At 50.7% G+C, this 25,899-nt stretch overlaps 1 protein-coding gene across 6 annotated transcripts; it reads right to left on the bottom strand.

The window, feature by feature from the left end:
- Positions 1-249: 249 nt before the first annotated feature.
- HPS1 (HPS1 biogenesis of lysosomal organelles complex 3 subunit 1) lies at positions 250-25,638 on the bottom strand. 6 transcript variants are annotated; one of them, XM_090277855.1, is made up of 20 exons: positions 25,480-25,638; positions 24,059-24,165; positions 22,980-23,096; positions 17,540-17,677; positions 17,188-17,330; positions 16,674-16,782; positions 14,468-14,628; positions 13,908-14,019; positions 13,186-13,281; positions 12,991-13,066; positions 10,148-10,203; positions 8,840-9,007; positions 8,572-8,751; positions 7,422-7,483; positions 6,799-6,933; positions 5,976-6,082; positions 5,426-5,559; positions 3,197-3,310; positions 1,554-1,636; positions 250-1,040 (listed from the first exon to the last, which is right to left on the bottom strand). In XM_090277855.1, the coding sequence occupies exons 3-20, from the start codon at positions 23,094-23,096 to the stop codon at positions 878-880; spliced, it is 2,154 nt and encodes a 717-aa protein (XP_090133981.1). In that variant the 5' UTR covers positions 24,059-24,165; positions 25,480-25,638; the 3' UTR covers positions 250-877. The 6 variants fall into 6 exon arrangements, with proteins under 6 accessions (XP_090133981.1, XP_090133983.1, XP_090133980.1 ...); XM_090277857.1 differs by lacking the exon at positions 5,976-6,082 and adding an exon at positions 6,654-6,718 and having other exon boundaries at positions 5,426-5,571; positions 25,528-25,638; XM_090277854.1 differs by having other exon boundaries at positions 25,528-25,638.
- Positions 25,639-25,899: the final 261 nt, after the last annotated feature.

The following is a 25,899-nucleotide window of genomic DNA, read 5'->3' as shown; positions in this document are numbered from 1 at the left end:
AGTGGCCTCTCATCCTCATGTCCGTCCTGGGTGGGAGCTCCTAGGTTGGAGGCTGCACCCGTCGGGCAGCGGATCTCAATCTCAGGCACACAGGACTGCCTGGGGTCCAGAGCTGGAGTGCGGATCACCAGGTGGGGCTTGGGAGGAGCTGAGAACTGTAAGGGGCACCGAGAGGCCAGGCGTGTCCAGGGCTCCTGGGCACTGAGAAGGGTCAAGGGGCCCAGGCGTGTCTGACTTGGACAATACCAATACCTGTAACCAGCATTTATTGAGCACCTGGCGGGTGTCCAGCAGCCCTCACAAACACCTGGAAAGGGAGGTGCTGTCACCCCACACAAGGGGAGACAGCCTTAGTTTGGGAAACCTGCCCAGAGCTGCAGACAGGAAGTGGCAGAGTTGGAATTCAGCCCCAGCCAGTGGAGCACCTTCCACCTGGGGAGGGAAACAGCTTCCCAGGAGAGCTCATCCTCCCTCAACAGAGGCATGGGGTAGGTGTCTTCAGACACGGCCAGTGCTGGAGACATCCTCCCTTTCTCCTGGACATCAACAGGTGGCAGCCCTGAACATCGCAGCCCTGAACCTCGCAGCCCCTGCTGTTTAAAGAGACTGAAGGAACCTCCGGGCCCCACTCCGCAGGATGGGGGAGTCTAGGGGTTTGGTCACTGCCTGGAGTGGAGGCTGCTCTAGGTGTAGTTTCTTTAAGCAATGCTAAGGGGCGGAAACAGAATAAAACAACAAACAAAAAAAGAAAAGAACAATCCTAGGGCTGCCCTGGGGACTGTCCCACCCTCGGGTGGCCTGCATGGACAGGAAGAGGTTCTTGCTGTGGGGAGCATCTGCAAGTGGGGGTGGGGGTGGAGACTGGCAGTCAGGCAGCCTAGAGCAGGGGCACGCGGGAGGCCTCCCAGAGGCGCTGGGCCAGCTCGCCCGCCTGCTGCACCAGCATGTCCGTGGGGATGACGGACAGGTGGAGGGCCAGCAGCTCATGGCACTTGACAGTCTCAGCTGGGTGGCCCTTGCTGAAGTAGCGCAGGAGCTTCCTGTGGAAGGAAAAGGGAGGACAGGACTCAGGAGCGAGGCCACGGCTTCATCCATACTCAATGACCTCTTCCAGCACCTTGCAAGCACTGTCACCTCACCGGCTCCCGGAACCGGGGCCAGCAAGGCCTGCCCAGCCCCTTGCTGACCTAACGGAACAAGGCCCAGCCCCAGGCTGCCACGCCCCATCCCTGTGGGTTCTCAGTCCCCTGTGGGGCTTGTTGATGGCAGCATTCTAGCTAAGGTGCCACAGAGCCAGCAGGGAGGTTCTGGGGCTCCAGCACAGACATTTGCAGATGCTGCCAAGAGCGTGCCAACAGCAAGGTGTGCAGAACCTGAATGTGCTCTGCTCTCTCCCCTCTCACTGGGGGCTGCGCCGGGCTGCGAGCAGCGTCTACGAGGGTTTCTAGCTTCCTCATGGTGGTGGTGGTGGGGCTGTCCTGAAGGAGGAGCTGTCACCTATCGCCCAGCCTCTGTGCACCCAGAGCCCCAACAGCCTTCTGAATGAGCATCACCTGTAGTAGTCTCCTCCCAGCATGCCCGTGGGGGCCAGGTCATCAGAAAGGACAGGCACCTCGATGAGCTGGAGTTTGTACCCCTGAGGAAGAGGAAGAGGGTCATGACTGGGGAGGTGGTAGATGTGGGGGGAAGAACACGGCTGTGGGTCAGATGCACCAGGTTCAGGGCCTGACTCAGCCCTGCCTGGTGTGTGCTTAGTGCTGGGAGAACCCATGGACCTCTTGTACCTTGTTTCCTCATCGGTAAAGCAGGAATAGCAATAATCCCCAGTGAACATTAGACATAATGTGTGTAAATTTCTGAGCATTGTGATTGGCACACGGTAGCTCTCACTGCCATCGATGCGTGGACCTGGGTCAGCATGCTCAGGGGGCCACTGGGAGGTGACCCGGGGAGGTGTCATGAAGAGCAAAGCATTATCAGAAGGCCCATTTCCCTTTGCAAACACTGGGAACTCCCAGGGTAGGATCTGGAGGGGAAGGGAATCAAGATCCACCAGGTATCCACGGTGTGCCAGGCCCAGCTATGGGGCTCCTCAGAAAGCTTGCGTGGGCTGGTGGGGTGGGGACTTGGCCATGTGAAGTGGCCACACATGATGGTGCAGGTGCAGCCAGACTTCACACTAGGACTCCCCACACCACAGCTTCACTTTAGCCTATTACCCTGTGGGGCCAACCAAACACACAAAGCCGTGCTGACTCTAGAAGTTCTGAGGACACAGAGCAAAGATGGGAGCAGGCTACAGGCCAAGAGAACTGAGCCTTTTGAATCTGGCTTCATCACCTATACCTTAGTGACCCTGGCCATGGCGTCTGATCTCCAGGTCACTGGTTTCTCCAACATGTAAAATGGGGTCAACGATACCTGCTCCAACCATTGCGGAAGGCTGTGTGGATGTGGGGTTACGAGATAGTGGTGAGAGACTCCAATAGCTGCACCATGGAAAGGGACAGGCTATCGCCTCAGGGTCCCCTCTCACCAAGAGCAGAGAGAGAGCAAGGCATGGGTGGAGGACAAGGGAACAGGGACCAGGGGCATGAGAGGGGCAGAAGAAACGTCCCTTAGAGAGCTGGAGCAATACTGACGGTGACAAGGAGAAAACAAAGAGAGAAATGGAAAAGGAAAGCAAAGGAAAGGGGGGGGCGGGAGGGAGAGAGTCCAGACAGGCATGGGGACGGCACAGACAGGACGTTCCCAGCCCATGCATGTGCACTGCAGGAATAGCAAGATCTAGAGACCCGAGCCGCAGCCAGCCTCACCGTGGGCAGGCTGGTCGACTGCTCTGAGCCTTGGTCTACCCAGCTCTGCAATGAGAACAGGTGTGCCGTGCTTCCTAAGGGCAGTGGGTGCTGTTGATGCACCGCTGAGGAAGCACGTGATCTGAGCAGCCCTCCTCACACAGGCACTTGTCCCTTTGTTCACACGGTACGTGAACGCTGCCTTGAACAACAGCACGAGTTTGTCAGACCGTTGGGTCCAAGGGTCATAAAGCCAGTGTGAAAATGGGACCTCTGCGTTCTGGGTCCCAGCCAGCTTGGCTGATCTGTCAGCTCTGTCAGGGACAAGAGGAGGTGAAGAGAGCCTGAACACAGTCTGCAGGAAGAAGCCAAGGGTTGCGGGAACGGAAAGCCATACCCACCATCTCATTCTGGAACCACAGGAAGTAGGAGCAGTAGAAGTCCCCCTCCTGGAAGAGCAGCGTGGTGTAGCCCTTATGCAGGTACCGGCGTGCCAGCCGGATCAGAGACCAGACCTGGGGAAGGACAGCGCTCAGCATCACTCCCAGGGCGTGCCGCAGGGTGGGCCCCCTCCCTGTGCAGGCAGAGCCCAGGATCTCGCCCCCACGGGCAGAAAAGCACTCAGAGGAGGAGCTCCTTTGGGGCCGGGGGCTGTGCTGCTCATCGCCTCCCTCAGTGCCAGGCTCAGCCTCGGCCCGCAGCAGGGGCTCAGTGATAAGTCCACGCTGCGTGGGCGAGTGGACTACCCCTCCAGTTGCCTGACGACCACACACGTAAAACACTTCATATAACTTTGCTATGCACACCAGCTGTAAATTAGTAACCTCATCCTTCAGGTCAGAAACCAGCCAGAGACAATGTTAATTAACACAGTAGGAGATGAGGGGTGGCCAGCCACTCACTGGTCCCCTCCTGGCTGGGAACCTTTGCATACATAGGTCCTAGGCCGGGAAGGGGCTGGCAAAGGGTCTGAACACACAGGGCACCCTGATCCCGGCACGTCCTCTACTGTAGGGGCGAGGCCCAAACTAGGCTCCCCGAGGGGTCTGATGGAAACATGGAGCTTGAGCCCTACGTGACTTAGACGCCCTCTGCCACGTTCTCTGGCCTAATTCAAGGACTCCCTGACGCTGTCTGTGACTGAGGGCAGGCAGTGGGGACAGTGGGCTGCCCAGTTCCCAGGGCTGGGGAAGGCCTGGTGAGCCCTCTCATCAAGAAGCTGAGTGGAAGGCACGCGTGTTTCACTCCAAACTTGCCCACAATGTAATGTCTAATTAAATCTGCAAACAAATACATGGGTTTGCTATGTTTTCAGGAAAGCAATTTGACAACATGTATCAATAATCTTAAAAACATTCCTCCCATTTGACTTAGTAATTCCATTTCTGGGAATGCACAATGAGAAAATAATCAGAGATGAGGACAAAGACAGATGCACACAGGTGTGTGCTGCGGAATTATTTATAATAGCGAAAGCCTGGAAACAATCCTCGTGTTCAGCATCGGGGAAATGGCTAAGTCAATTACACCGCATCCACATGACGGACTATTGCAGAGCTGTTAGAAATCATGTTTATGAAGAATTAATGACACGAGGAAATGCACCCGATAGAAAGTGAAGTGGGAATGTGGTAAACACAATTGCACAGACAGAAAGGGCTCTGCTCTAACAACCTGCACAGAAAAACAAAGAGAAATGTCCCAAGAGAACCCAGCTACCTCTGGAAAGAGGGGACAGAGCTGAAGGAGAAGGCGAAGGAGGAGGAGGAGGAGAAGGAGGAGATGATGATGGATGGTGCCTGTGAATACTCAGTCAATTCTATGTCTGGGCTGTGCCACATACGGCACGAAGTGTTCCACATGCGCCGTTCTGTGCACTTGTAATCTCTGCAATAGCTCCACGTCAATAGACAAGGAAACGGAATTTACACTAAGTAACACCCCAGCCACAAAGCTAGCGAGAGCCAGAGCGGGATTTCCAACACAGGCCTCTGCCACCCATCTGATTTTAACCAGGAGGATATACTTTATTTGGATGTAAGAAAAAAAAAAATGTGTGTGTGTGTGTCTGTGTGTTCATACAGTTTAGAAAGTGAAGGAGAATCCTCCCTCCTCCTCACCAAAAATACTAGTTTGCCAGGAAGAAGAGTCAGTTAAGGAAAAAAAAAAAATCCCCAGAGAATGTTTCCTGAATAGAAATGACCAAGTTTGAAGTTCTGGCAGTCAGATTGATTAAGCTGTGTTTCTTCTTTCTGTTTTATTTAATTCAACAAACATTTATTGGGCATTTATGGACGCCAGGCACTAGGGTGGGCTCTGGCCGTTTCTCCTCTGACGTTGCTGCCCAGTCTCTGCTAATACAGGATATTAGCAAGCACCCTGGCATTGACTGACGCCCATGTGGCCCTGGGTGTCACCCTAGGCCCCAGAATGACAGAGACAAGCCACTATCCTTTGGAGCCTGCAGAGCTGGGCACAGATACTGTCAGAAGAACAGTAGGGGTTGGGGGTGGGGTTGAGCGGGTGCTTCAGAGCCTCACGGAGCCCTGAGAGCATGGGGCCAGTCCCTCCCAGGCAGGGGTCGGGCTGGCAACCCCTGTCTGATGGGCCGTGAAGAGTGGGCCAGTTACCTTGGTTCTGATAAAGGCAGCCAGGGGCCCCTTGCCCAGCTCCGATGAGGTCCTGTCACTGCTGCTGAGAGAAGGGGCCACCATCTGGCCGGTGGTGCGGTCCACGTAGATAAAGTGCACCAAGCCTGGGAAGTCTTCCAGGTAGGTTAAGGTCTGAGTTAAGGCGCTAAGAGGCTAGGAACCAGGGAGGGTGCTTCTCTGTCCCTGACCTAGGCTTCTACAAGGCTAAGCGGTGGGGTAAGAAGCCAGGCCTGCCACGCCTGCCCCTCCCCACAGGTTAACATTTCAGCCAACCCTTAGGATCTCCTCTCCCAGATCTCCCTTTACCTCTGAACCCCCAACTCTGAGAAGTTCTAAGATACAAGTACAACGAATCCTGACTCTAGCACATTTCACACAGGGAGTTCTGGACGCAAAAGGAACATGGGTTCACATTTTATGATTTTCATGAGGGACGCGTTTAAATGACACACATGGCGAGGCTGGTGGAGGGGAGAAGCCACAGAGGCAACAAGTGAGCCGGGCTGACCGCCCAACGCTCGCACCTCACCGTGGCTTGGCTCAGCTCCACGGGTCACCTCGAGAGGCTGGAAGGTTGGGAACAGACACCCATGGACGGCAGTGGCTGGTGGCTCTCTCATTCCTTTCACCTGCACACTGAAGGCAGAAGTTTCGGGGACTGGAGACCAGACCCTTAAGAGATTTTAACATAGGCAAAGCTGCTTTATATAAACTTTTAGGGAAAATCAGGGTCTAGTAAAACTATAGTGTTATCCAGTAAATGGGTCTTACAAGTCTTGGACATGGTTTCTTAAACAGGGAGACACATATTTGCAGGCCTTTTCAGAGCCTTCATGTCCTGCTGTGAATTGTGGCCTCTAAGCAGGAGGACATGGCTCTCAGACAGACCCATCCCCAGGACCCCGTCCCTCGAGGAATGCCCATTAGCAATTTGCTGGCTGGACAACACCACAGGAATGAATTCAAAGGCTTTTTCAAAGTAACTATGGGCCACCAGGGACTTCTGAATTCTTCCTTGGAGCATTCCTACAGACAGGCACTGAGGACACTATTTCCTATTATTGCTACTCAGAGAAAAGAAGCTGAGGTGGTGGAATGGATCTTCTCCCACCCCAAAGCCACGAGCCTTTCAGAGTGGGCAGGTGGAGGGACAGGAGCATACGAGGGGCTTTTCTGGGTCAGCTTGGGACTCAGACAGCAGGATATGACACCATCGTGACATTCCTCCTGCTCTTCACCAACAGGAAGTCCTTCCAGTCCATCAGCTTTCCTCTGCCGGGAAAGCAGGAGTGGAGTGTGGGGAGGTACAGCCCACCCCCACCCTGGCCATCTGGGGTCACCCCCACACTCACTGCATGAGCGTCTGGACCTGGTCCTGCAGGTGCTCGGGCAGCTGGGGGCCTCCCCGGCCCGGGTCTGTGGTCAGGAAGCTCAGGCGGTAGACGGCACAAAGCTGCCGCTTCAGCTTCCCGCACACCTGGAGCAGCCTGGGCACCAGGAGAGGCGGGTGTCACAGCGGGAAGGGCCCTAAGAGAACACCTCGTCCCGTGGGGGTCAGCCCTGCCCGCGCACTCATGACCGACACAGCTGACGAAGTGCACCTCAGTCTCATGACCCAGGAGGCAGCTTCCCAGTTTCCCCCATGCGTGGCACTCCGTGCACTTGGATGAAGTTTGTGGAATTTGTCCAAGGCCGTGGGTTATTTTACCAATAAGTGGGGGGATGTGGCATGTTCGAGGCTGCACTGCAGCTGGGCCAGACCCAGCAGTTAGTCCCCAGTGTTGGGTCCTCACAGTCCTCCTCCTCAGCCCCTGGCCTCTCGGCTTCCCAGCCTCCCTCCAGAGTCCTTGGGCTGGATCCCATGCTCCCAGAACCCTTCTCCCTTCAGAAGCTCCTACCTGAACACTCTCTCCCTCTTGGCCTGGAGGCAACTTGCCCACCCCTCCCCCTGCCCTGTGGTGAGCCCACCACTCACTCCCAGGACGATCCGGGGTCACTTCTAGAGAAGGCCTTGGTCTTGAACTCCAGCCAGGTGCTCTGCAGGAGGACAGGGGACAGGTCAGCTTCCTGATGGTGAGCCCACAGCGAGGTCCCCAGGAGACCCTCAGATGCCAGGCTCTGAGAGGGGGCACCTCCGGAAGGCTCATCTAGGCCCAGCACACACGTGCCCTTGCATAGCCAGAGTGGGGGTCTCTGGCAGGCCCCCCAGCTCCTGCACCCACTATCCACCACGTTCTACTCTCTTGGCAGGTGTTCATTTAAAAAGCAGTTTCTGTGTGGCGAGTACTGGGCTCACTGCCTGGCAGGCACAGACACAGGAATGGATGCCATCAGTGATAGGCAAGTGACTCAAGGGAGGGAGGACACCGGGCAGGTGATGGGCGCTGGGCAGGAGCCCTGGGCTATCTCCTTAGAGAATAACTTGGCATTCTACAGCCGCCACTGTGAAGCCCTGAAGCACGGCCTTCTGGCTGCTCTGAGCCGGGAATCCGGACTGTGTCGGTCTGGCCTTCACGGGCTTGCTCTGCCTCCTCCAATCCGCCTGCTCAGTTTCAGGCCAATGCGCGCTGCAGCCACAGCGACTCTCGCTCAGTTCCCCACGCAGACCCTGGCACTGCCCACGGCTCATCCCAAAGCAGTCTATCCTCCAGGCTCCAGGTTCCACTGTGCCCTGCTTCCTGCTGCTTGGGCACTGCCCTGGGCACCGTCCCTTATCTGTTTGCCTTGTCTCCCCACCTGAGCTCTAAGCCCCGCAGGAAGTGGGAGAGGTCTCCCTGAGATCTGCCAAGCTGTTAGGCGCATCAGGGGCAGACCGATGGCCTTTACTGAGTCCTGGAGTCAGGCTCTGGCTCCCCCAAGTTATCCTGGCCAAGTTGCAATCTAAGTCCCGGTTTCCCCCCCTAAAAAGATGGGAATTATAATTCGTGTTCTACCAAACTTGCATAAAATTGTTCTGGAAATGTCAAGTGCTGTTGTAAGTTTTTGTCACAATTTCCTAACAGGGAAACGAGGGTCACAAAGCTGGGGGGTGGGGCAGAGGCAGGATCCAGAGCCACTGGCCCTCACTGGTGCGGGGGCCCCGCCGACTCTCCCAGAGGTGGGCACACTGAGGACCAGGGCCTCACCTGAATCTCTTGTCCCCTGTGACTCTTGACAAACTTGTCCATCCTCTGGCGCAGGTCCCCCAGGAGGGGGTGGAACCGCAGGGAGCTCCGGGACTCCTGCCCCTCCTTCAGCTTCTTCTCCAGCAGGGAAAGCCTGTCCAGCAGCTGGTATAGGACAAGGGCCAGGGGCGCACTGGGACTCTACGGGAAGAAGCAGACGGCAGGGGCCAGGCAGCCCATGGGGAAGGTGTCCAGGCCTCAGCATCGCCGGGGCAGGGGGTGCTTGTACCTTGGTCAGCAGCACCATGCTGATGCCGGGCCACAGGGGCAAGCAGTACATGGTGTGGGGCACCATGGGGCAGTAACCCTCTTTCACACTGGCGTCCAGGAAAATCCTTCTGGGGCAGGAAGGGGCTGGGGAGTCAGGGATTAGTGTTTGGAGGGTGTCTTCAGCTATCTGCGGAGGAGAAGGAGCTGTCGTGGGAGGAGGTAGGGGGCCTGTCTGGCCTCCGCCCCATGTTGGATCCAGCCATGGCTGCCCATTCACCACCCTCATTGTGAGCCACGGGGAGCACACGTTTTAGCTCCAGGAAATCCCAGCTCTCCAATCCCCGCCCTCTGCGGACACCACTCTAGCACCTCCAGGTCTAATGTCTGCCTCTCTCTCAGCTTCTTCTGGGCTTTACCACCCAGAGTCAGGACTGGGGGCCAAGCAGAGGTGGTGGGCGCTAACGAGGAAATGAAAAAGGCAGGAACAACAGAGGGGTGGAATGAGGGCGAGAAGCTCCCTCCCTACGTCTTCAACATAAATGAAGGCATTTAAAGTAAAGCAATATTCTATCGCTTCAACCACCCCCAGAACATCATGACAGCCATTGTAATGGGGGAAACTGAGGCATAAAATCACTAAATGAGTGAGACTCCAGTCTTACAGAAGCTCTGAGTAAGACAGTCTTTGGTGGGAAAAAGTAGATAATTAAGGAACTCATTAGCGATGCCACCAAGACATCTCCGTAAGGAAGTCACTGCAGACTTATGATAAAAGCAAAAGGCTGGATACACTGAGCCAGCTGTCCTGGGGATTTCCTACACAGGTAATAACACACATGCGTGGACTCTCGAACAGTCGTTAACCACACTGCTAAAGAGTGCCTAGTCCATGAGAAAATGCTTAAGGAAAAAAGAGTGATGAAATACATTAGGATTCAAATTTGATAAAAGAAAAAGTATGTATGTAATATGTGTATGTGCAGAGATTTTATTCCTTTTCCATATTTTACTTTTGTATTTCCCAAATTTTCTACAGTGAATATATTTAATTTTCATTAAAATACACACACACACACACACACACATATTAAAAATTGGACTTTCACTCCCAAGACCGGTGAGGAGAGTGGGGATTTCTCAGGAGCCGAGGTCACCTTTTCCACACCCCCCCACCACCTCTGAGCTGAGTTGTCCCCTACACTGCCAGCTCTGAGGTGGCAGAAGTTACTTGGAGGAGAGACCTCAGAGTCCCCAGCACTCACTGCAGCATTTCAGGTGAGCTGGTGCCCACATATCCCCCTCCCTCCCCACCCCTCAAGAAACTCACCTGGATCTGGGATGCATCGGCAGGTGGGGTTTCCCCGTCCAGCCAGATGGTGCTACCTGTAGGCCACAGGTAATACAATAACAACATAAATAATTGGAGAATATAAATAATGGCCCAACAGCTTGTTAGAGGGGAAGTGTGGGACAGAGATGGCCCCGTCCCATCTACTCAGAGCACCTGGCCAGGGCAAGCACTTAGCGTGGGCTGGAGCAGCTCTGCCCTTCCCATCCTGTTCCAAGCTGGAAAATGCAGGCAAACTGCCATACCAGGCCTGGAGCAGCCTGGGTTGGAAAGAGCTCTCCCCAGAGCCTGGTGCTGGGAACAGGTGCCTGAAGATGCACCTGGCAATGTGGAAGGCACGTACCTCAACCCCCTCCTCGCTCCCCTAATCCCTTCCTTGTTTCTGCCCTTTCTACTCCTTTAGGCCCGTACCTGGCTACAACAGTGTTTCTCCAATAGGAGGCAGCACATGGTCTACATTTCCCTAGACAGTCAATCAACAAACTTTTACTGAGCACCTACCATGTGCTGGCAATTGAGCTAGGTTTCCCTTCCTAGCATAGCACACAAAAACCTGCTGAGCCCATTACACATTGCAAATGTTATATGTTTGTAATAATAGTGTTCTTTCATAGTTTATTGCAAATAACTACCATTTATAACCATGTTTCTCTGGGGAAAGTCTGTTCCTATGTCTCAAACACATGATTTACAAAAGGATGAGTGCAACTCAAGCCATTTATTTATAAGCTGTGAGTTCTGTGCACTGTGGAATGGCATTATTTACAGCTGAGACATAAAAAAAACGACTGAGAGAAAGGTGCAAGGAGGAGGATTGTGATGAATGAAGGAAGGGAGCAGTAAGAAGAAAAGGGAACTTCAGCCATCACCCCAAATGGTGCTTCTCAATGTGTTTGGGCTCATTAGAAGCTTGGAGAACAGCTATGGACCCTGACTGCAGAGAAATGTACAAGCGTAAATGAATTGGTACACGACCTTGGGGGGTCTCAGGCTCCTTGCAGTCCATCCATGGATCTAACATTAAGAACTTCTAAGCCAGTTGTTTTTAACTGTGGCCGCACATGAGACTAATTTTTAAAATCCTGATGCTGAGGCCCTGGGCAGGTAGCTCAGCTGGTTAGAGCATTGTCCCAAGGTTGCAGGTTCGATCCCTGCTCAGAGCACATACAAGAATCAACCAATGAATGCATAAATAAGAGGAACAACAAATCGATGCCCCACCCCCTCCCTGTAGGTTCCCTATAGAGAACCGCTCCTCGTGGTTTAGGGAATTGTAGCCCCGGCCTGAGCATGACTGCTACCAGCATTCTGGCCGTGCCTGTCTTTAAGTCTCAACATAAGGCTGTGTGTGAGATACACCCAAAGCCACTCAGAGGGTTTCCGTAGGAATTTGATTTGAAAAATGTTTATTATGCTTTTATGCTTTAGAACTTGCTCTGCTTTCTTCATCTGTAGTATAACATAAACAGTCTCTAGATAGGAATGTATAAAACCTTGCACCTAATGCCAGTGTGGCATCAAGATGTTTGATAAACCATAACACAGACTGGTCACTGTACCCTCTGTACTAGTACATGTAATCTGTTATTGGTAGCTGTAACCCTAACGCCTCCAAACTATTGATGATTCATGAATCTTGACCTTGTATCTCCCATGTGTATCCTCCTCAATAAAAGGCATGAGGGAAGAAGGTCTAATTGCTGGTCTCCACTAGAGAGGCAATCACCTTCCTTCCCCCAGACATAATAAAGTGTCCTGCGTAAAAGTTTGTTCCGCCGTGGTCACGAAGCCTCTGCTGGACAGAGCAGCTTCCAACCGAGCGTAGGGTGTGTGCGGCAGCTTCGCCATACCTCCCTTCCTCTTGCTCTCAAAAAAATAAATTCTTAATTGCCCAGGCCAATTAAGTCAGAGTCTCTGACACAGGCCCAGCTTCAATAGTTTTTAAAGACCCCCCGTGAGCCCACTGCGCAGCCAAGGATGAGAACCAGCTACTGTTCTAATCTGTGCACAGTGTTGGTTCTCATCCCAAGGCTCACTGGCCTCGCAGGGAAATTTCTAGAAGTATTCACATCTGGACTCCAGCCTAAGGCGTCTGGCTGAAGCTGCCCCAGTAATCCCACTGTACAGCCAGGGTCAATGACCACCAGTCTAAGGAAGCCACACAGAATATTCCTTTCAAAGTTGAGTTGCTGAGAAATTTCTCCTCCTGACGCCCTGGCATTTTGTCTTCTATCAGATGACGTCAACATCCCCTTTTCCCAAGAACTTCAGAGAAAAATGTGAGGCCTATTAAAAGTGACAATAATATCCAGATTTTGGCTCATCTATTTCTCTAAGCAGTGTTGTCTTTTATGTTTTGTTAATAGCATTTTGAATATTTTTAGTTTATTTTTGCTGTTTATCCACATTCTCTGGAAAAACAGGTAAGGTATAAACTATAAAAACTGAATATTTATATTTTAAATCACTGTACGATTACTACTTAATTTTAATTACTTGATTACCAACTAATTACAAAAAAGAAAAAGGCAGAGAATACACATATAAGAGATGAATTTTTAAATGGAATCAACTGGTCATAAGACTTTAAGCAACTACGTCAGTGGCCGTCCTAGGCTGTCCTAGGCTGTGAATTCAGGCTGGAGCTGGCAGGTCAACAGACGGGCTGCTGCAGACCGCGTGCTGTGCTCTGGAGACCTGGGTGTCTGTGCCTGCACCCTGACGAGGTGGGGGTCCCAATGAGCTCACAGATGGACTCCCCAGGGCTTCCACCTGGCATCTGCCTCCTTCCCTCCTCCCTCCTGCTCCCCCTACCGTCTCACCTGAACCTGAACTCTGCTCCCCTGGGGAAGGAGCTGGGGTGAAGTACTCCTCAGGGAGCGAGAAGCTGTCTGTCTCCTGGGGGAAGAAGGAGGAAGCTTGCACTGAGGGCTCAACCCTGCAGGGACAGACCTTCCCCCCTTCCCCTCCCGACCCCTTCTCCCTCCCCACCCCCTCCATGGGCACACAGCACATACGGTCCCTGTGGAACTCCTGGTGGGGCCTGAGGGCCGAGGACTCCACGCCTGCTGCACGGGGATGTTCTGGCTGCCTCGCAGCCTCCATAGGGAAGGCTGTGCAGGCACGGGGACCACAGTCAGAGCACGCCTGACCAGTTCTCCCCACCAGTCCTCCACCTCCCAGGACTTCTTCGCAGCGCAGCCCTCGAAGCAGAAGCACAGGCATGGAGCCCTAGCGTGTGCCCTCACTTTCCAGGGATGTTTGAATTCTAGGAGGTCTAGTCTTTCTCCAGAACCACCGAGAGTCCATCACACTCAGACCTGAACCACCACCGCTGAAGACAACGAGGATGCCTACAGTGGTGGCCAGCACTTACTGAGGGTTCCTTAAGCCCCAGGCACTGCTGAGCTCCATGACTGTCTCCTTTAGTTCTCAAAACAACCCTGAGAGGTAGAAGCCATCACTGTCCCATTGCACAGATAAGGCAATCGAGGCTCAGAAGGGCCAAGCACCTGCGCAGCTCACAGAGCTATGTGGTGAAGCGGGGACTATCTGTAATTTTAACCTCATGCATTCTAGACTTCTCCTCTATCTGAAAGCAGCAGGAAAAGCATCATGCCCAGCCACGTGCCCTGTGACTCAGGAGTCATGGCCTCCCCAGCAGCCTGGCCAGCACCCTCCAGGCTGTTTCTGGGCCGCTCCCCGCTGGCCTCCCGCAGCCCAGAGAGTTGGCGGAGACCTGAGTGCCGTCCTCGTCATCGTCCTCCGCTGTGCTCTCGCTCGGGTAGAGGTCCTGAACCAGCAGGATGAGGCCGAGGAGGTCGGCTGGGCGCAGGGAGCTGGCACTGTGGCTGCAGAGAGGACAGGCAGCTGGTCAGCACGTGCCCAGTGCCCTGAGTGGCAGTGGATGGGGACAGGTAGGTTAAGGACGTCTGGAGCATGGTCCCTGCCCTCAAGGAGTTTACGAATGTGCCAGATGATTTTATCTTCTTTGGAGAAAGGCAAGATATATAGAAAACTAACTCATCAATTTTTAAATTAAAACTTGGTTGTGTTAAAAAAAAATTACCAATGGGAAACCACCAGGGACCAGTCTAACATATAAGGAAGTCCAAAATTCAGACTCTGAGACTGTTGCAGGAAGAAATAATTCAGAGAAGGGAGTAAGGTGAGAGGGGTTGAAGAATTGAAGAATCTGAGAAGGCTTCATGGAAGAAGCAGGTCTTGAAGGTTTTCTTGGCCAGGAAGTGGTGATTTTCAGACAGGGTGCAGGCGAGGGGCCAGGGACCTTGGGCTCACCTGGAGTAGAAGGCCAGCAGCTTGGAGTGCACGAGCAGGAAGGCGTGCAAAGCCTCTTCGCCGGCCCGTGCGGAGCTGGTGTTGATGGCCTGGATGACGTGCCGCTCAAGTGCCTCTATGCACAGCTCACAGAGCTGAGGGTGAATCAGCCGCTCCACTGCCTGGCCACATGTGGGCAGGGAGAGGAAGCCACGTCATCCACCCCGCTCTCCTGCTCCAGGGCCTGGCTGGTGGGTACATTCACTCAGCCCACACGGAGCAGAGACTATATACCACACATTTGGGAACAGGGAGACGGACTAGCATCATCCCTGCCTTCTTGGGGCTTTTGGTCCGTTCACTAGAATCCAGTGGGTGATTCAGACAATATGCAGGGAAAAGAAGTGCTGTGTAGGAAATATACAGTACTGGTCCCGAGGAAGTAGAGACCTACCTGGGTCAGGTGTACGAAGAAGTCAGTTTAAGAACAAGAAATCCTGACAGAGAAAGGGGGGTGGGGACAATGCTACAAGCAGAGGAAAGAACATATGCAAAGGCCCTGAGGTGGGGAGAGAGTTTCAAGCAGTGTTGTCCAACTAATATATAAGGCAAGCCCTATGTACAATTAATTATTTTCTAGTGACTACTGTAAAAAGAAAAAGGTAAAATTAATTTTAATAATTTATTTTACCCAATGAATCTAAAATATTATCATTTCAACATACAATATAAAATCATTAATGGAATGTTTGATATTTCTTCCTTTTTTTTTGTACTAAGTCTTCAAGATCCAGGATATACTTTACCTATAAAACATAAGTCAATTTAAGCTAACTATATTTTAACTGTTCAATAGCATTGTGTAGCTAATGACTACCATGCTGGGCAGAATGAAACACAAAGTACTCCTGAAATAGAATGATGTCCCAGGTTGCCAGTGCACAGTGAGTGGGAAGACACAGGCATGAGATGAGGTTGGGGCAAGACAGGCAGTGGCAGATCATTCAGGGCCTGGTAGGCCTGGGAGGAAGCTGGATTATATTTTAATTGCATTACATCAGCAATAAAAAGCCTTTCCTAATGTCTCAGAAAGAGCTGACCATGACATCCTTTGTTTCACCATGGGTTTTGATAAGAAATCTAAAATGACAACACTAGGGTACCTTACTGTATATTTTAGCATAGAGGTATGGCCTGGCCCACCTCTTAGCACAGAGTAGGTACTATATGTTGATTGGAAGAGTGACTGAGTGGGCTGTGAAAATGAATTCCTTCAGATCTATTTTCCAATTCACTAATTCTCTTTCTAACTATGTCTCATCTATTATTTAACCCATCCCTTGAGGTTTTCATTTTAACAATTACATTTTCATTTCTAAAACATATACATGGGTTCCTTTGTGGTGTTTATGTTTTTAAATGTTTCATAGTTATTTTATTTTCTGTACCTAATAATTCCAGTATATCAAGCTCCTTGGGTTCTAATTCTATTGCTTATTGACTCCTCTGACTCTCACTCATGGGGGCTTATTTTCTTATGCATCTGACAGTTAACTGTGAGCTCATATTGTTTGTTCTTATCTGTCATCTAAAGCAGTAAAGCAGTTGCTTTCAGAGTGTAGTTCGGGGACCAGCATAATCAGTATCACCTGGGAACTTGTTAGAAATGCAAATCTAGACCCTCCCACCTCCACTGAATGAGAAAAGTGAGTCTCAGTGACCTGTATCTAATATGCCTCCAGATGAGCCTGATGCACACTGAGGTGTGTGAACCCCTGACCTACAGAGAATTTTTGTTTGTCTGTACAGGGGTCAGGGAGTGTTATTGACAATGGTCACTGTAGCTCCTCAGGCCTGGGCTGTTTTCTGGCTGTAGAGTTGATAGTGTCTGCACTCGGGCAACCTTGCCTTTGGTGCTGCTTATTTTTCACTACTTTCCACTCTAGGTTTAGTGCAATACAATTTTTGGGGGGGTCAGAGTTGAGGGGGCTATCCTCAGAGATTTCTATAATTTACCATGAGCCTCAAAACTGCATTAAAAAGTCTTGTTTATGCAGGAGCGTGCTGTTTTATTTTGTAGAGAGGCTCATCAGAATACCCAACTCTGTGGTCAGAAGGGCAACCCTCTAAATGCATGAGTTTGGGGTTTGAAAGATGGCCTTACAGCTGCACAGCCTTCCTGAGCTGACACTCCCACGGCCCAAGGGCTCCCACACCCAGTAGTCACCTCCACGGCGAAACACTGCTCCCGCTCCCGCAGGCGGCTGTAGGTCCACAGCAGGCTCTGGAAGCGCTCCCACACCTGGACGCGCTGCTCCAGGTCTGGGGGCCGCAGCCTGGGGGAAGAGCAGGAGAGAGCCATGAAAAAGCTGGCTGTCCCCAACTTCCACAACAGAGCACAGTCCTAGGTCCCTGTTAGGGCAGGGAGAGCTCATGTGACCTGACCAAGTAACCAAGGGCCCAGGAAGCCCAGAGACGGCCATGTTCGGCTGAGCCTTGGTGTGGAGGGGAGTGGGACGGGCCGGGAACCAGGAGCCAGGCGCCTGAGAAAGTCGCTACACTTCTCAGTCTCTCTCACATGCAGACATGGGACACGAAGCCAGCTAGACACCCAGGAAGGTACCAGGAAGAAGCAGGGGCACAGGGTGGACAGGCAGCTTCCCAGAGGCTGGGTACACATAGCCTGGCCTCAAGAAGGTGCTTAGCAAAGGATGCAGAGGGGACCAGCCATGAGGACTCACTCCTTTCGGATGAACTGGCTGTCCACAGTGACCAGTCCGAAGTGCAACTCAAACAGGTACTTGAGCACACGCAACTTCTGCCGCAGGTCCCCCTCGCCCTCGGTGTGGTCTCCGTTGATGGCGATGAACAGGCATTCTCCAAACTGTGGGCATAGCGGGCTGATGTCAGTTGGCCCCAGGGGATTCCCTTACTTGCCCCGATCCCTGGGGACAGTGAGGGTAGGATCGGGTCCCAGGGGGTTTTCATAAGCCTCAGTGTCTGCCTTCTAAAGGAGTCTCAAGTTCCAGATAAGGGACAGGCAAGTGGACTGCCCATGGAAGAGGAACACGGGCCCCAGAACCACATACTCACCAGGTGCAGGACATAGAGGCAGTTGCCATTTTCAGTTGAGAAGCAGGTGTATGTGTCTGAGAGCTTCTCCAGCATCGTCATGGAGGAGATGATGATCGGGGCGAGGAGGGTGCTGATCTGGTCCTCCAGAGCAGGAAGCTGCAAGAGGGGAGGAAAGTAACACTGCCGGAGTGTGCCAGACAATGGGGACCAAGAAAGGACAAGATCCAGGTCTGGCCGCCAAGAGTCTCCATAGCTTTAGATCTGCCTGGGAGGATATCGCTGTTCTGACAGAGAGGGGGAGCAGAAGGACACTGCCTCCAAATGTTGCGTGGTAGTTAGGAAGGCTGGGAAGGGCTGGACAACTACTTGTGCCATCTAGGCTCTGAAGGGAGAAGGCACGGAAAGGAGTTAGGCTGCATTTCCTTGGGGCATTCAATGGAGAGCTGGGCAACTGTAAGGACATTCACTGCATGTACCAAAGTCCAAGCCCTCTGCAGCAGCAGATCTACTGTGGGGGAACGCATCCTGAGGAAGATGATCAGAGGGGCACGAAGACACACGTACAGAGGTGTTCACTACGGCAGGGGTCCCCAACTCCTGTGGCCGCTGACTGATACCAGTCTGTGGCCTGCCAGGAACCGGGCTGCACAGCCAGAAATGAGCGGGTGGGCAAGCAAGTGAATGAAGCTTCGCTCGCATTACCGCCTCAGCTCCACTGCCTGAGCTCCACCTCCTGTCCCCCTCCCCGCCCCGCCTCACCCTGGCCCTGGAAAATATGTCTTCCATGAAACTGGTCCTTGGTACCAAAAAGGTTGAGGACCGCTGCACCACAGCATCATTTACGGTAGCAAGCGACTGGGAAAAATGTAGATGTCCAGCACCAGGGGAATAGTTAAATAAATAACAATCCATCTAAATGACGCAAGAATGGAGTGTTTCAATGGCATGCAACATTCCTCTTATACAATGTTATGCTTTTTAAAAAATGGTGTGAATGCTCTGTATATTAAATTGCAGAAAAAACACTGAAAAATATTAAGAGAATCAACATGGTTAAATGTATTACTTCTGGGTAGACTGTGAGTGATTTTCCCTTCTACTTTTTATATATTTCTGTACTTTCCCTATTTTCATAATAAGCATACTTTTACTTTTACGAGCTCTTCCCCCATCCACCCTCTCTGCCCTCCAAAATAAGGAACAAAACAAATAAAACCTAAAAGGCACTGGGCAGATTAGTTGAAAACGTGCAAATAAAATGGGATAAAGCTAGTGGGAAGGTCCCGGCTCAAATTCCCGGTACTGGAATGAAGAGAAAGGAGAACAGCTGACCTTCCCCAAGCTGCTTTCGGGAGACTGGACTGAAATAGGAAGAAAGCAGAGTCCTGATGCTGGGCTGGTGAAATCTATCTCAATACAAGAAGCTGAGTAAGACTTTGCCCTGAAAAGCAGAACAGGCAGCCAGCCAAGGGCCATGAGCAGCATTTAAACACAAGCGGGACACAGCACTGTGCAGCTTAGTTTCCTCCAACATTCTTAACATTCCGGACCGAGGCCTGTGTCTGTCTGCTGCTGAATCTGTTGGTGAAGCTTCAGCACTGGTTCCTTCTCATCACTCAAGGTCCCAGATCAGACAATCCCTCCCCTGACCACCCTCAGGCCACCCTGCCCCAGTCACTCCTCGTCCCACACCCGGGTTATCATTCCCTGACCTCATGGTGTTGGTTTGGTTCACTGTAGGTCACCCCTCCTTAGCCTCTAATTCTATGAGAATAGTCAGTCACTGCTTTACCCCCAGAGACTGGCTCACAGTTCTCAATTAATATTTGTTGACTGAATACCCCTCCAGATAGGCAAATGTTTGTTGAATTATTCACATACTGTCATGAATGAATTATATTAATAGAAAAGTCACTTAAAAATCTAGATTGCATACAGCAACTCATTTTAAAAGTTGTGGCTTTTTCTGCAGGTTGAGCAAGAATGTTTTTTGGTGAGAGGAGATAAAAATACTTGGTGTAGGCAGAGTGTAAAGGGAAATTCTCATATACTAGTTGGTGGAATTATAAAGTGGTACCATCTTTGAATGGCTTTTAAATTGATGCTTCTACTTTTAGGAACTTATCCTAAGCAAACAGCGAGATGTGGGGTAAAATTCAAGCAGAAATGTTCCCTACAGCCATAGTTACAGAAAACTAGAAGTGCTGCACATGTCCAGTATTGAGATGGTTAAATAAATGGTCACATTTATTCAGACACTGGAATATGTTTCCATTAACATATATGCTTTGGAGAATATTTAACAAAATGGAACAGTGCTCAGATACAATGGTAAGTGAAAAAAACAGGAAACAAAACTCTAAATATGACATGATCCCAACTATATATAAAAACGAAAGACCCAAAGAAAATATATTAAAGAGCTAATAGTTATGGGTAGTAAAATTATGGGTCATTTAAAAATGATTTCTCTCTGTTTCCCAATTTCCTATAGTTAATTCACATTATCTTTAGGATCAGGAAAAAACTACGTTGCGTACATTTAAAAAACGAAAACAAAAACTTTAAAGACTCTTTTCTTTATACTAGTCATGTAGAAACTGAAAAATTATGAGTTTGTCAGTCTGCTCATTTACCAGGTTTTCATTAAAGAGGAAGAGAAACATCATCAAAGAGCTAGTTGAAATAATAGCTTAAGAACTAAAATACTTAAAAATTCTTAATTTAAAAATTAGATATGTTGACTATTAAAAAATAAAAGAGCCTAACAGATCTGTTTTTTAGTTTCAGTAAAACCAGTAAAATGTCCACGATCTTGGATATTTTGTTTTATTTCTAAAGGCTGTAACAAGAGTACCAGCGACTTTGAGGTGAACACCTTGAAGCTTGTTCGCGGTGGTTGGGCCCATGAGTGCAAGCCGGGCACTGAGGGACACCAGTCTACACCACTGCAGAAATGCAAGACCTCCTCCACTGCATCCCCAATAGAGCTTTTTAAATCCAAAATTAATCTGGAAAAAATTCTCAAAATACATGACTCCTTTAAAATGCAGAGTGGAAATTATATGCGTGAAAATGACAACAGTCTCTGAGTTGTTATATTAAAGTGTTCAACGAGATGTTCACATGCAAAAAAATTTAACTTTAACTCATACCTGACACCATATAAAAAATTCAAAATGGATCATTAGACCTAATATAAAACCTAAAACTATAAAATTTCCAGAAGAAAATATAGGGAGAACTCACTGATATTGGGTTGGGCAAAGATTTCTTAGAAATGGCATCAAAAGCATGAGCTATAAAAGCAAAAAAAAAAAAAAAAAAAGGATAAAGTTATCAAAATTAAAAACTTCTCTTTGAAAGATGCTGTTAGGTGGATGCAACAACAAGACACAGACTTGAAAAAATATTTTAAAAATACATGTATCTCCTTGGACTTATATCCAAAATTCATCAGAAACTCTTAAAATGCAATAAAAACGAGAAACAAATTGGCAAAAGATTTGAGCAGACACTTCATTAAAGAAGATATAAGAATGGCAAATAAGCACATGAAAAGATGCTCAAATCATTAGCCATTAAGGAAACAAAAATTAAAATACAATAAGATTCTGTCATGAACAAATTATATTAATAGAGAAGTCACTTTCTATTAGATACCTATCAGAATGACTAAATTTATAAAGCTTTACCATAGCAAGTGTTGGCCAGGCTACTGAGAAATGGAAGTCTCATATACTACTAGTGGAATAGAAAATGATATGAGCTCTTTGGGAAACTTGGGCAGTTTCTTAAAAAGTTTACCATGATCCAGCCATGCTACCCTAGGGATTTCCCTGAAAAGTGAAAGCCGATGTCCAAACAGAGAAAGACTTGTACATGAATGTTCACAGCTGCTTTTTGTGGAAGTAAAAACTGGAAACAACTGGATGTTGTTACCATCAATAGGTAAGTGGACGAACAAATTGTGGAAACTTGAAATAGACCACTGCTCAGCAATGCAAGGGGACGGAGTACTGCCACACAGTACAGGAGGGATGATTCTCAGTCAGGCTGCATGAAGGAAGCTAGACCAAACCCAAACCAAAGCCAACCTGAGTACAACTGTATGGTTTCATCGTATATAAGTCTATAAAATACAAACTCATCTATTGTGACAGAAAGCAGAGCTGTGGTTGCCCAAGTGGGCAAAGGTGAAGGAGGATCACAAATTTTGGGGATGGTGGATATGTTCATTTTATTGATTGTGATGGAATCACAGGTGTATATACATATTAAAGCATATCAGATTGTACAATTTGAGTATATTCAGGTTTTAGTATGTCAATTATACCATAATATGGCTGTTATAAAAAGTAATGTGTGCCCTGGCTGGATTGAGTGTTGGTCTGCAAACCAAAGAGTCGCTGGTTCAATTCCCAGCCAGGGTACATGCCTGGGTTGCGGGCCAGGTTCCCAGTTAGGGGCATGTGAGAGGCAACCACTGATGTTTCTCTCCCTCTCTTTCTCCCTCCTTTCCCCCCTCTCTAAAAATAAACAAATAAATAAAATCTTTTAAAAAACTTTTAAAAAAAGTAACGTATTAAGCTTATGCTAAACATTTTAGGTAAAGAAATGGGTGACATCAAGTTTCTCTGCTGTGATTAAAATTCTATGAGGTTGGCCAAAAGATTCATTAATTCTTTTCTGTACAATGGCTCTAGTAGTGCTTAACTTCATTCAAAACAATTCTTAGGTTGTATTGTGCCAGCTGTGATATCAGCATGCACTTAAAATAAAACTTATCAAAATTGGTGAATTTTTGTGTAGCCATTTTAATATTGAAGATGGAAGAAAATATGCAAACTTCTGGCATATTATACTTCAAGAAAGGTAAAAACACAATTGAAATGCAAAAATAGATTTATGCAGTGTATGGAGAAGGTGCTGTGACAGATCAAACATGTCAAAAGTGGTTTGCGAAGTTTCTTGGTACTACTGACATTTCGGCCAAATAGTTCTTTGCTGTGGGTCTGGCTGTCTTATGAACTGGAAGATGTTTAGCAGCACCCCTGGCCTCCACCCACTGGAAGCCAATAGCAGAAGATAGCCGACACACTCAAAATATTCAATCAATAAAGCTACTGGTGAAAAGGAAAAGTGGTCTTGTTTTACAGAAAAAAAACGTAACTGACTTTTTGGCCAACCCAGTACCCGCCTCTTGCCCGCATTTAGGCCAGTGGGCCCTTGGGGCAGCATGGGCTGCAGTCACTGTGCTCCACGCTGCACCACAGAGCATCCAGAGGCCGACCTCTGAGGACTGGGGCTGGGGGTGAGGGATGATGGACCACACACACTGCCCTGGTAATTATTGGGCTAGGCCAGGAGTGGGTGGAGAGGTTCTCCTGCCTCCTGGCCTTCTGGTAGTTAGTTCCGTTCTGTCCCCTCCCACCCAGCCCTCTTATCCCACACTCACCTCTTCTCCCTCATTCTCTGACTGCCCAAACTTCAGCCGCACACTCTCTTCAAACTCCTGGTCTGTCCAGTAAAAGAGGACCTCTGCGCTCTCTGTGGCCACCAAGACACACTTCATCTGCCAGGGAGAAGCAAGGTCAAGGTCACCTCCCAGCCCCCACATGCTTAACATTGGCCTGAGTAAAGAAGAGGATCGCAATCCCAGCAAACCCCTACTGAGTTCTTACTGTGTGCCAGGCACCCCCACAGGCCTCTTGGTGTTATTCTGTCACACCCTCACAACAACCTGGTAGAACAGGAGCCTTCAGTCCCTCCCATTTTATAGAGCATGATGTGGCACAGCTTCGTGCAGCCAGTGAGTTGGAGGTCCAGTTTCCTCAATAGCATTTCAAGGTCTCGAACTCATTTACGTTCTTTAGGATCCCCTATAAGATCAGCTTTGTGGTATTTACTGAACTCCCCCCAAATCTCCAGTTGGTTTATCAACTCTAACTCAGAGGATCCGGCCTGAGGGTGCTCCTAGCACAGTGAAAAAAAGTGTAGCTTATTCCTGTTTCATGGCTAAGCACAGGCAGACTGCGAGAACAGCAGAGTGTGAGGTTGCTGGACAAGGGCAGGTGGACCCGGAAGAGGCTCTGGGACTCCCAGGTGAATGTGACACAGCTGGGGGCCTGAGGGGCCAGCCTGATGGGAAGAGCGTGTGGGGCTGGGCATGGTGGGCTATGGAATGGAGGTCTGGTCAACAGCAGAGAGGCCCTGTGGGCTGGTAAGGATGTGGCCATATGTGGGTGAGGTTAGGTTATCCTGGTGTGGGATAACGAGGCCCCACTCCTCGGTGGAGGCCAGGAGAGAAGGTGCAGCTTAGAGACACAGCAGACCTTGATGACTGCCTGGATGCAAGGGAGGACGAGGAGGCGGCAAAGGCGACATCAGGATAACGAACCGGGCAGGGGGTAGGAAGAGGGCTGTGCAGAGACGGGAACAGCTCAGTCCATGGCCTGCCTCACTCTGTCCACCTCCCGCAGCCCTGGAGTGGGTGCTGCCTGTCTCTGTCCACTCCAGACAGGACAGGACATCTACCTTGGCAAGGAGCACCGTGGAGCTTCCAGATAGCCAGAGGCTCCGAGAGGGCTGCAGCAGGGAGACTCGGTGACCAGCTCATAGAGAGCAGCATAGCATCCTGGAACCTGCAAATGTTTAAAACAGAGAGGTCATGAGGGCAAGCAGTGCTGACTGTTCCAGGTTCCTGGGAGTGGACATGGTGGTGAAGAACTGAGTGGTCAAAGGTCTCCCTCTGGCCCTGAAGCAGCCTCCTCAGAGCACTGTCCCCGCAGCCAGGGGGTGTCTCAGTGCGCTGCACCCCTCCCACCACCACTGTCAAACTTAGAACAGGAACCCAGCCAACACAGTCATTTGGATAGAGCAGGTGCCCAAAAACATCAGTCCCCTCCTACTGTTTCCTTTTGAGCAAGCTCATTTCACTGCAGGTCACTCAGCCAGGGTGTGGTCAGCAAACCCACCCCAAGGAGCCCCAGGGAGTGTGCTACGACTGACTGTCTTGAGACAGCATGGCATATTCAGATGACAGGGAAGCAGTCCCAGAAGAGAGTAAGTGTCCTGGAGACCCGATGAATGGCAATAAACCAACAAAAAAGGAAGCTGACACCTGGTTCTAGTTTTGGCTTTGCCAAGCGCATAAACCTCTCTGGGCCTCCAAATTCTGCGGGAAAGGGAGGAAAAATGGCCTGCTCCATTTCCCTCTGAGGTGACGGTGAGAGGCAGGGAGTAACCACGCGGGGCTGCCCTTAGCTAACTGCCTTCTCACATGAGGGGTGGAGGGGCGCCTTTATTCTTATTACCCAAGTGCCCTTTGGTCAAATCACAGGAGGAACTAAACTGGTTCCAGATCATTCACATTTTGATGATAAAAAACAGGAATAATATAAAGCTTTGGCTTAATTAGGAAACCAAACATTGTAAGCAAATTAGCAGCATGACAGGGCTTTCAGGGGCTCCGCGGTTTTCTGCACTGTGACTGAGACTTCCTGCATCGCCGGCATGACGGGCCTCAAGGCCATGTTCCGAGGAAAATGGAAATGCTTCTTGGTGAACATTAGGTTCTACTCTTACTCCAAAAGGCTTATAAGAGAACCTCATCGGTTCCCTGTTCTATCTTGTGCGCTCAAGAAGGAACCCCGGACGCCCTGGAGCTCCAGATGGCGCCGGCCACACTGCGGGGACCCCCGGTGCCCATTTCCACTATCCTGCCCAGCAAGCTGCCCCCATGACCGGCCCCCGCTCCTGCCTCCCCGCAGCTCCGTCTGAGGCCGGCTCGCTCGGACCTCGGCCTGGCCCCGCGGGGCTACTGTACCCAGGAGGGGCAATCGGCGGGGCGCAGCGAGCACCTCACCGTCGGGGGGCTCCCTGCCCACAGCAGCCGTCCAGTTTGCCCCGCACTCTCCAGTTTACGCCGCAGTTTCACCCCCCAAATTCCCTCGAACCTCAGAGCTACCAAGGGAGGAAGGCCCGGCTCGTGGAACCCTCCCCACCTCGTAGCTGTAGAAACTGGTTCCAAGAAGTGAAGCGAGGGGCACACGGCCACACCGGCGGGGCGGGGCAGGCCGGGTGGGGTGGAGCCCGCTCCCCACTTCCGGGAGGGCCGGGCCGGGCCGGGCCCCGGAGGGAGCTCCTCGGTCTCCGGAGCGGGCAGCCAAGGGCCCCGCCCGGGTAGTCCCGGAGGTCCGCGAACCGGCTCACAGCCCGGCCTGGCCCGACCCCCAGCGCGCTTCCGGGCGGGGCCACATGACTTCCCACGTGACCACCGCTGCCCACGTCGTTTCTGCGGGCGCTGTAGTTGGGACTGCCTCGGCTGCCAGGCCCAGAGCATCCCTGCGGTCCCGTGGTCACCTTCCCGCTGCCGA

The sequence above is a fragment of the Furipterus horrens genome, unplaced genomic scaffold (assembly GCF_987537825.1).
Source record: "Furipterus horrens unplaced genomic scaffold, mFurHor1.1.pri manual_scaffold_5, whole genome shotgun sequence".
Classification (NCBI taxonomy): domain Eukaryota; kingdom Metazoa; phylum Chordata; class Mammalia; order Chiroptera; family Furipteridae; genus Furipterus; species Furipterus horrens.
Note: the sequence above shows the minus strand (reverse complement) of the source record. Positions and strands in the feature narration are given on the sequence as shown.

Coding starts and splice junctions, on each gene's coding strand:
- HPS1 (XM_090277855.1), bottom strand. CDS start 23,096: ATGAAGTGTGTCTTGGTGGCCACAGAGAGCGCAGAGGTCCTCTTTTAC. Junction 16,783..17,187: donor AGCCAGTTCATCCGAAAGGA/GTGAGTCCTCAT, acceptor CTCTTCCCCCAG/GCTGCGGCCCCCAGACCTGG. Junction 6,934..7,421: donor GACCCCGGATCGTCCTGGGA/GTGAGTGGTGGG, acceptor CCTGGTGCCCAG/GCTGCTCCAGGTGTGCGGGA.